Here is an 11,052-nt window from a genome sequence, read left to right on the forward strand (position 1 = left end):
AGCAAGAGCCATTGGTTCCTGCTCCCCCCCCCCCCCCCTGAGGTCTGGAGGAGGGGCATAGAGGGAGGAGCCAGCCCACACTATTAAAGTTTTATAGTGCTGAAGGTTCCACAGGACCCGTCTATACCCCATGGTATTTACATGGACCCCAACATCCTCTAGGACGTAAGAGAAAGGAGGAATAAGAGGTCGGGTCCGGGTCTCCGGCAGGGGGGCTCCCCGCTGACGTTACTGGGATCCTGTCGCACAGAACGCAGTGCAGGGATCCTGTGGGCAGGCAGACCGCTTTATATAGATCATAGGTTCTCAAACTCAGTCCTCAGAACCCCACACAGTGCATGTTTTCCAGGTAACCCAGCAGGCACACAGGTGTATTTATTACTCAGTGATACATTAACAGGTCCACAGGTGGAGCTAATTTATTTCACTTGTAATTCTGTGAGGAGACCTGGAAAACATGCCCTGCGGGGACAGTCTGAGAAGCTATGGTATAAATCATAGATCCAACACTCTGTGCTATGAATCCAGCAGTTGGGAGACCTCTAGATACCTCCTGATATTTGGGTTGCTATGGTTGATGTATCAAGCAGAGAGAAGAGCGGAGACGTTGCCCATAGCAACAAATATACTTCTACCAACCACTTTATAGAATGTACTGGACAAATGCTGCCTTGGAGCCGTGTCTCCGCTCTGTACTGCGTGACGCATCTCCCCCCACTGACAGTGATGGCTGCAGCACATACGTACTTCCAGTGTACAGGGGCGGGGGTCTTCACCCACAGGGGTCGGCTATACGGAGTCGGGGGTCTCGCGTCACTCTGTACCAGGGTTCTATGAGCGGTATGACCTTCATGGCAATATTTATCACACAAATCCTCGTTATGGGATAAATGGCCGCCTGGCGGGTTTTACTGCGCTCTACAGCAGCCAGGACTGGTGGTGATTATATGATGTGTGGATTCATAGGTCGGCAGCTACAAAAGGGCAACATCGTCGACGCGTTTTTTTGGGTTATATTTGTGCTATATGTTGGATGTTTACCGTTATCTGGCAGCCGTCAGCACAAACCTGTACCCTCGCCGCGCTTCCTGAAATGTGAAGAAACATATGGCTGGCGTCTCGCTGCATGAAGCCAAACAACCATTTATTATAATAGTGACTGACTGCCGGCACCGTACCACAACCACCCCCCCCTGACATCAGCTACAGCGGCCATTATTACCTCCAGTGTGACACTTCTATGGCAGTGTGCGGTCAGCAACCAGCACCTCTGATCAGTAAGAGAGCCTGTTACACACTTTACCTTCCTTCAGGTCTGTCCTCTCCTCCGGCACAGAGCTTCTGTCTACGCTTATAGTGCAGTGGTACCCAACAGTCCAGATATTAAGGATATGCATGCTTAGGCACAGGTGACTTTATCAGTCACTTTGATTGTTCCATCTGTGCACAGGCAGGGATATCCCTAAAACCTGGACTGTTGAGGACTGCGTTTGGGAACCACTATTATAGTGTTATTTGTTACGGATACAATCCAGGCTGTGGCCCTGACGGGTCCCAAAGCATCGGGGGATCTCTCATTTCACCCAGAGAATCATTCAGGTGTTCACCGGACACTGCCAGATTTCTGGGAAACTCTGCCTTCCATTAGTAACAAACTGCTCAATTAATTAAGATCTATTACCGTTAAATTCCTTTACTCCAGGGTTTCACAAACGCAACCGTCACGTCAACCCAACAGTCCAGGTTTTAAGGATATCCACGTTTCGGCACTTAAGACATAATCAGTCACCTGTGCTTACGCATGGATATCCTTAAAACCTGAACTGTTAGGGTGCATTGAGGAGGAGTTTGGGAAATCCTCCTTTACTCGTTAATATGTACCCCGGCAACCAGAACAAAGTATTCCTTCCACAATGTGCCCTGGCGTGTGCAGTACATTCACCTCCCCACGTATGTGGGTGTCTGTCCCCCAGCCGGGTTCACTACGGCTGGCCGGCGGTCGGGCTCCCGGCGACCAGCATACCGGCGCCGGGACCCCGACCGCCGGCTTACCGACAGTGTGGCGAGGGCAAATGAGCCCCTTGCAGGCTCGCTGCGCTCGCCACGCTACGGGCACGGTGGCGCGCATGGACCCCCACGAGGGAAAATAAGTGTCGGTATGCCGGCTGTCGGGCTCCCGGCGCCGGTATACTGAGCGCCGGGAGCCCGATCGCCGGTATACAGAAGACCACCCCCCCAGCCATGTACAGGTCAGGACTGAATGATGTGCAGTACCCTGCCTTCTCCAGCTGGTGGCACTGTGTACATTTATATATCCCATACAGACCCATAAAGCAGAGAGGCAAGAGGACGATCACACTACATCCTTCAGGTTTATTCCCCCTCCCAAACGTCCGTATCCGATACAAGAGACACTAATGATAGAAAATATATGTACATTATAGTGAGCAGACAGGAATGCCGACAGGGTGGGATACGGGAACCGCTGGGAGGCGTCCGAAATGTCCAACCTGTGAAAGAAAACAGAGATGAGATCAGAGGGCCTGGCGTACCATGTCTCCTGCGCTAGCAGCAACCGGTCAGTTATAATCCAGGCACTGTACAGGGAATCTGCAGTTCAGTATAACCCTGCGTGGCGGTAAATGCTGGCTACATGTAATAAGCAGCAACCGGTCAGTTGTAATCCAGGCACTGTAGAGGGAATCTGCAGTTCAGTATAACCCTGCGTGGCGGTAAATGCTGGCTACATGTAATAAGCAGTAACCGGTCAGTTATAATCCAGGCACTGTACAGGGAATCTGCAGTTCAGTATAACCCTGCGTGGCGGTAAATGCTGGCTACATGTAATAAGCAGCAACCGGTCAGTTGTAATCCAGGCACTGTAGAGGGAATCTGCAGTTCAGTATAACCCTGCGTGGCGGTAAATGCTGGCTACATGTAATAAGCAGTAACCGGTCAGTTATAATCCAGGCACTGTATAGGGAATCTGCAGTTCAGTATAACCCTGCGTGGCGGTAAATGCTGGCCACATGTAATAAACAGCAACCGGTCAGTTATAATCCACGCACTGTACAGGGAATCTGCAGTTCAGTATAACCCTGCGTGGCGGTAAATGCTGGCTACATGTAATAAGCAGTAACCGGTCAGTTATAATCCAGGCACTGTACAGGGAATCTGCAGTTCAGTATAACCCTGCGTGGCGGTAAATGCTGGCTACATGTAATAAGCAGCAACCGGTCAGTTATAATCCAGGCACTGTACAGGGAATCTGCAGTTCAGTATAACCCTGCGTGGCGGTAAATGCTGGCTACATGTAATAAGCAGTAACCGGTCAGTTATAATCCACGCACTGTACAGGGAATCTGCAGTTCAGTATAACCCTGCGTGGCGGTAAATGCTGGCTACATGTAATAAGCAGTAACCGGTCAGTTATAATCCAGGCACTGTACAGGGAATCTGCAGTTCAGTATAACCCTGCATGTCGGTAAATGCTGGCCACATGTAATAAGCAGCAACCGGTCTGTTCCACAGTGTCGCACTGTCCCCAACTACGTCCCATAGAAAGACCACACAGTGCGCAGTGACACATTGCGGTGTAATTACACACCCCCATTCCCTTACTCACCCTATGCTGCACTCCCCACACCCGAGGAGCTGTCTCTAAAGCTTGTTGTCTCCACCTCTTGAACGTTTCCCGGTCCGGCCCTCCATCTGCCCTGATCCATTACCGTAATCGTCTCCTCTCTGCCCCCCTCGCTCTAATCGCTCCCCACTGCCCTCTCCTTACATAGAGCATCCCCCCCCCCCACTCCTGTAACCTTCCGCACTGGCTCCCAGCTCCTCACATAGAGGACACTAAACCACTGCGGCCTCCCCTTGTATCCCCAACCCCATGTCTCAGCACACACTGTCACCCACCCTCTCTGCTCCTCCTCCTCTCCAAAACTTCCTCCACTCTTTCCTGTCCCCTCTCTACCCCAGGCTCCCAACTATAACTATGCCCTAAAGACATCTCTATAGCAAAGCTTAGTAACCATTCATAACGTGCTCTCCTCTCCACTGCCCGTCCACCATGGACCCATCTCCACATAACGTGCCCCCCTCTCCACTGCCCGTCCACCATGGACCCATCTCCACATATTGTGCCCCCCTCTCCGCTGCCTGTCCACCATGGACCCATCTCCACATAACGTGCCCTCCTCTCCACTGCCCGTCCACCATGGACCCATCTCCACATATTGTGCCCCCCTCTCCGCTGCCCGTCCACCATGGACCCATCTCCACATATTGTGCCCCCCTCTCCACTGCCCGTCCACCATGGACCCATCTCCACATAACGTGCCCTCCTCTCCACTGCCCGTCCACCATGGACCCATCTCCACATAACGTGCCCCCCTCTCCGCTGCCCGTTCACCATGGACCCATCTCCACATAACGTGCCCCCCTCTCCACTGCCCGTCCACCATGGACCCATCTCCACATAACGTGCCCCCCTCTCCGCTGCCCGTTCACCATGGACCCATCTCAGCTCACCCCTTCCCCTCATAACGTGCCCTCCTCTCCGCTGCCCATCCACCATGGACCCATCTCAGCTCACCCCTTCCCCTCATAACATGCCCTCCTCTCCGCTGCCCATCCACCATGCACCCATCTCACCCTTCCCCTTATAACGTGCCCTCCTCTCCGCTGCCCATCCACCATGCACCCATCTCACCCTTCCCCTCATAACGTGCCCTCCTCTCTGCTGCTCATCCACCATGGACCCATCTCAGCTTACCCCATCTCCACATAATGTGTCCTCCTCTCCGCTGCCCATCCACCATGCACCCATTTCCACATAACGTGCCCTCCGCTCCGCTGTTCGTCCACCATGGACCCATCTCAGCTCACCCCTTCCCCTCATAACGTGCCCCCCTCTCCGCTGTTCGTCCACCATGGACCCATCTCAGCTCACCCCTTCCCCTCATAACGTGCCCCCCTCTCCGCTGCCTGTTCACCATGGACCCATTTTAGCTCACCTCTTCCCCTTTCTAAGACAGCGCCCTCTCGTTCACGCCCTGGCGATATCCATGTGGCCAGTACTCTTGTTCCCGTGTCTCCAGCAGGCCCATACGGAGGCGCTGAATCCTGCTCTGATGGCCAGACCCTATGCTGCTATAGTAATGTCTGTACATACGCTACAGATGGCTGGTGAGTGTAGTACTTACTATGCACCGTTACTCTGTGACCTCACATGTTTTTCTGTTTACCCCCCCATTATATACACCATGTGATAATAATAGTAAATAAAATAATGTGGGCAGGAGGGGGTCGGTCTCACACGTATCCTCACTGACTGAGGCCTCATGTTACCAGGTGCCCCAGACCTCACACGTGTGTTGCAATGATGCTATTACTGGCTATTCCCATGAGCAGCGGCGCGGTGTTATAAGGACACAAAATGCATGACCCCCGCCACACTTACACAGCGCCCGGCGTCCTCCATCACTCCTGCTTCTTGGGATTGTTGACAGCGACGTAGTGATACAGGACCACCAGCAGGAAGAGAGACACGCCAAGCATATTGGCAAAGATGGCCAGCTGCACGTCCGTGATCATGCTGAGGGGGGCGACACAAGCACATCATCAATATATAGACACGTATACTATATACACACACACACACACACACACGTGTAGGGTACACATCTATATATACACACACACACAGTGCAGAGCATACACCCGAGATGGGAGAAGAAAGCAGCTCTGCACTATATACACTGTACACACAATGCACCCCCAGCTGTTCTCCAACAGGGCGGCACAAGTGCTGCGGTGTCTGATTAATGACAAGAATGTGTGCACCCACAGAAACATAACACCCTATGCCCCGCCCCCATCTACCCCATAACACCTCACCCCCCCCACACCATACACACCCCCCCCCACACCATCTACCCCATAACACCTCACCCCCCCCCCACACCATCTACCCCATAACACCTCACCCCCCCCACACCATACACACCCCCACCCCATCTACCCCATAACACCTCACCCCCCCCCCCGCCCCCACACCATCTACCCCATAACACCTCACCCCCCCCCACTCCCACACCATCTACCCCATAACACCTCACCCCCCCCCCGCCCCCACACCATCTACCCCATAACACCTCACCCCCCCCCACTCCCACACCATCTACCCCATAACACCTCACCCCCCCCGCCCCCACACCATCTACCCCATAACACCTCACCCCCCCCCCCACTCCCACACCATCTACCCCATAACACCTCACCCTCCCCCACTCCCACACCATCTACCCCATAACACCTCACCCCGCCCCCACACCATCTACCCCATAACACCTCACCCCCCCCCCACTCCCACACCATCTACCCCATAACACCTCACCCCCCCCCACCCCCACACCATCTACCCCATAACACCTCACCCCCCCCCCCCCCGCCCCCACACCATCTACCCCATAACACCTCACCCCCCCCACTCCCACACCATCTACCCCATAACACCTCACCCCCCCCCCACTCCCACACCATCTACCCCATAACACCTCACCCCCACTCCCACACCATCTACCCCATAACACCTCACCCTCCCCCACCATCTACCCCATAACACCTCACCCCCCCACCCCATCTACCCCATAACACCTCCCCCCCCATCTACCCCATAACACCTCACCCCCCCCACACCATCTACCCCATAACACCTCACCCCCCCACACCATCTACCCCATAACACCTCACCCTCCCCCCACACCATCTACCCCATAACACCCCCCCCACACCATCTACCCCATAACACCTCACCCCCCCCACACCATCTACCCCATAACACCTCACACAGCCCCACCCCATCTACCCCATAACACCTCACCCCCCCGCCCCCACACCATCTACCCCATAACACCTCCCCCCCCCCCCCCGCCCCCACACCATCTACCCCATAACACCTCACCCCCCCCCCCCGCCCCCACACCATCTACCCCATAACACCTCACCCCCCCTCCGCTCCCACACCATCTACCCCATAACACCTCACCCCCCCACCATCTACCCCATAACACCTCACCCCCCCCCCCACACCATCTACCCAATAACACCTCACATCTATATATACACACACACACAGTGCAGAGCATACACCCGAGATGGGAGAAGAAAGCAGCTCTGCACTATATACACTGTACACACAATGCACCCCCAGCTGTTCTCCAACAGGGCGGCACAAGTGCTGCGGTGTCTGATTAATGACAAGAATGTGTGCACCCACAGAAACATAACACCCTATGCCCCGCCCCCATCTACCCCATAACACCTCACCCCCCCCACACCATACACACCCCCCCCCACACCATCTACCCCATAACACCTCACCCCCCCCCCCCACACCATCTACCCCATAACACCTCACCCCCCCCACACCATACACACCCCCACCCCATCTACCCCATAACACCTCACCCCCCCCCCGCCCCCACATTATCTACCCCATAACACCTCACCCCCCCCCACTCCCACACCATCTACCCCATAACACCTCACCCCCCCCCGCCCCCACACCATCTACCCCATAACACCTCACCCCCCCCCACTCCCACACCATCTACCCCATAACACCTCACCCCCCCCGCCCCCACACCATCTACCCCATAACACCTCACCCCCCCCCCACTCCCACACCATCTACCCCATAACACCTCACCCTCCCCCACTCCCACACCATCTACCCCATAACACCTCACCCCGCCCCCACACCATCTACCCCATAACACCTCACCCCCCCCCCACTCCCACACCATCTACCCCATAACACCTCACCCCCCCCCACCCCCACACCATCTACCCCATAACACCTCACCCGCCCCCACACCATCTACCCCATAACACCTCACCCCCCCCACTCCCACACCATCTACCCCATAACACCTCACCCCCCCCCCCACTCCCACACCATCTACCCCATAACACCTCACCCCCACTCCCACACCATCTACCCCATAACACCTCACCCTCCCCCACCATCTACCCCATAACACCTCACCCCCCCACCCCATCTACCCCATAACACCTCCCCCCCCCATCTACCCCATAACACCTCACCCCCCCCACACCATCTACCCCATAACACCTCACCCCCCCACACCATCTACCCCATAACACCTCACCCTCCCCCCACACCATCTACCCCATAACACCCCCCCCACACCATCTACCCCATAACACCTCACCCCCCCCACACCATCTACCCCATAACACCTCACACAGCCCCACCCCATCTACCCCATAACACCTCACCCCCCCCACCCCATAACACCTCACCCCATAACACCTCACCCCCCCACGCCATCTACCCCATAACACCTCAACCCCACACCATCTATCCCATACCTTCCAACATGACCCTCTCCAGGAGGGACAGAATGCTCTGCTCCTGGACTTCCCTCTTAATTTATGATTGCCAGCACCTGTGCTGAAACACCTTTCTTATCCATTAACCTGTTCAAAACAGGTGCTGGCAATCACAAATTTGAGAAAAAAGTCCAGAAGCAGAGCATTGTGTCCCTCCTGGAGAGGGTCATGTTGGGAGGTATGTTATCCCTCACACTCCATCTCACCTCATACCCCGACACATCCCATCACCATCTCACCTCATACACTGGCACCTCACACGCCAACACCTCCTGATCCCTCACACCCCATCACCATCTCTCCTCATACCCAAATACCTTCTGATCCCTCAAACCTCACATCCCATCACCATCTCATACACCGGCTCCTCATACCCCAACACCCTCTGATCCCTCACACCCCATCAAATCTCACCTCATACCCCAACACCATCTCAACTCATACACTGGCTCCTCACACCCCAACACCTTCTGATCCCTCACATCTCATCAACATCTCACCTCATACATCGGCCCCTCACACTTCATACCCCAACACCTTCGGATCCCTCACACCCCATCACCATCTTACCTCATACACTGGCCCCTCACGCCTTATACCCCAACACCTTTTGATCCCTCACACCCCATCAAATCTCACCTCATACCTAGACACCTCATACACTGTCCCCTCACACCTCATACTCCAACACCTTCTGATCCCTCACACTCCATCTCACCTCATACACTGGCTCCTCACACCCCATCACCATCTCACCTCATACCCTTCACACCGAAACATGTTCTGACCCCCTAACATCCCAACACCTTATTGCACCTCATCCACCATCCCCAGACACCCCAACACCTGACCACTTACAACCCAACACCTTCTGACCCTCACACCTCATCCACCAGTCCCTCATATCTCAACACATATGTGACCCCTCACACCCACACATCATCCACTGGCCCCTCACATCTCATCACCATCTCACCTCATATACGACACCTCATACACTGGCCCCTCACACCTCATACCCAAACACCTTCTGATCCCTCATATCTAAACATGTTCTGATCCATCACACCCCAAAACCTCACATCCCAACACCTTATGGCACCTCATACCTCACCCACTGTCCCCTCACACCCCAACACCTGACATCCTTACAAGAAACACCTCACATCCCAACACCTTCTGACCCTCATCCACCAGTCCCTCATATCCCAAAACTTCTGACTCCTCACACCCAAACACCTCATCCACTGGCCCCTCACACCTCAACACCTTCTGATATCTCACATACTATCACCATCTCACCTCATACACTAGCTCCTCACACCTCATACCTAACACCTTCTGATCCCTCACACCCCATCACATCTCCCGGCGCCGGTATGCTGGTCGCCGGGAGCCCGACCGCCGGCATATTGTAGTGAACCCCACCTCGGGTGGTCTTCAGTATGCCGACTGACGGGATCCCGGCGCACAGTATACCGGCGCCAGGATCCCGACAGCTGGCATACCGACACTTATTCTCCCTCGTGGGGGTCCACGACCCCCCTGGAGGGAGAATAAAATAGTGTGGCGCGCGTAGCGTGCCACCGTGCCCATAGTGTGGCGATCGCAGCGAGCCCGCAAGGGGCTCATTTGCGTTCGCCACACTGTCGGTAAGCCGGCGGTTGGGCTCCCGGCGCCGGTATGCTGGTCGCCGGGAGCCCGACCGCCGGCATATCGTAGTGAACCCGGCACCTCATACCTAGACACCTCATACCTCATCCACTGGCCCTTCACACCTCACATCCCATCACACCTCAACAGCTTCTGATACCTCACATCCCATCACCATCTCACTTCATACACTGGCTCCTCACACCTCATTCCCTAACACCTTCAGACCTCTTACACGTCACATCCCACCAGCTCGTGATCCCCCACACCTCATCCACCTGCGCCTCACACCTCATCCACCAGCGCCTCGCACCCCAATACTTCTGGCCGCCCCATCTCCGTGCTCCCCCGGCCCCAGCACACCTCTACACCCCGCCGCACGGTACCTGCTCGCTGTCTCGGTCTCCGCAGTCGCACAGCTACTTCCGACCAGAGGGACACGTCACCCGCTTCCTCCTCCTGCTGCTTACAGCGCCCTCTGCCGGAACTCCCGCGGCCATCTTATAACACCCAGCCGCCGCCATCTTATTACACCCAGCCGCCGCCACTGCGGAAACACCCGCCGCCATCTTGCTACACCCAGCCGCCAGTGCGGGAACACCCGCCGCCATCTTACTACACCCAGCAGCCGCCATGTTACTACACCCAGCCGCCGCCATCTTACTACACCCAGCCGCCGTCATCTTGCTACACCCAGCCGCCCCCACTGCCGAAGTCCCGCCGCCATCTTACTACACCCTGCCGCCGCCACTGCCGGAACAACTGCCGCCATCTTACTACACCCTGCCGCCGCCACTGCCGGAACAACTGCCGCCATCTTACTACACCCTGCCGCCGTCACTGCCGAAACAACTGCCGCCATCGTACTACTTATAGTTACATACCCTCGTATCTCGTTGGCTCAGAGTACCCTTTTTTATGGTCTGTACCGGCCAAAAGGGGCCTTGTACCGATTTCCGCTTCTCCCTGGTCCTGTAG

At 55.6% G+C, this 11,052-nt stretch overlaps 1 protein-coding gene across 2 annotated transcripts; it reads right to left on the reverse strand.

The window, feature by feature from the left end:
- Positions 1 to 2,353: 2,353 nt before the first annotated feature.
- On the reverse strand, positions 2,354 to 10,567 carry OST4 (oligosaccharyltransferase complex subunit 4, non-catalytic). Of its 2 annotated transcripts, none has more exons than XM_063919452.1 (3): positions 10,461 to 10,567; positions 5,465 to 5,599; positions 2,354 to 2,510 (listed from the first exon to the last, which is right to left on the reverse strand). In XM_063919452.1, exon 2 carries the CDS (start codon positions 5,596 to 5,598, stop codon positions 5,485 to 5,487), a length of 114 nt encoding a protein of 37 aa, XP_063775522.1. In that variant the 5' UTR covers position 5,599; positions 10,461 to 10,567; the 3' UTR covers positions 2,354 to 2,510; positions 5,465 to 5,484. The 2 variants fall into 2 exon arrangements, with proteins under 2 accessions (XP_063775522.1, XP_063775523.1); XM_063919453.1 differs by lacking the exon at positions 10,461 to 10,567 and adding an exon at positions 10,438 to 10,460.
- Positions 10,568 to 11,052: the final 485 nt, after the last annotated feature.

The sequence above is a fragment of the Pseudophryne corroboree genome, chromosome 4 (assembly GCF_028390025.1).
Source record: "Pseudophryne corroboree isolate aPseCor3 chromosome 4, aPseCor3.hap2, whole genome shotgun sequence".
Lineage (NCBI taxonomy): Eukaryota > Metazoa > Chordata > Amphibia > Anura > Myobatrachidae > Pseudophryne > Pseudophryne corroboree.

Coding starts and splice junctions, on each gene's coding strand:
- OST4 (XM_063919452.1), bottom strand. CDS start 5,598: ATGATCACGGACGTGCAGCTGGCCATCTTTGCCAATATGCTTGGCGTG.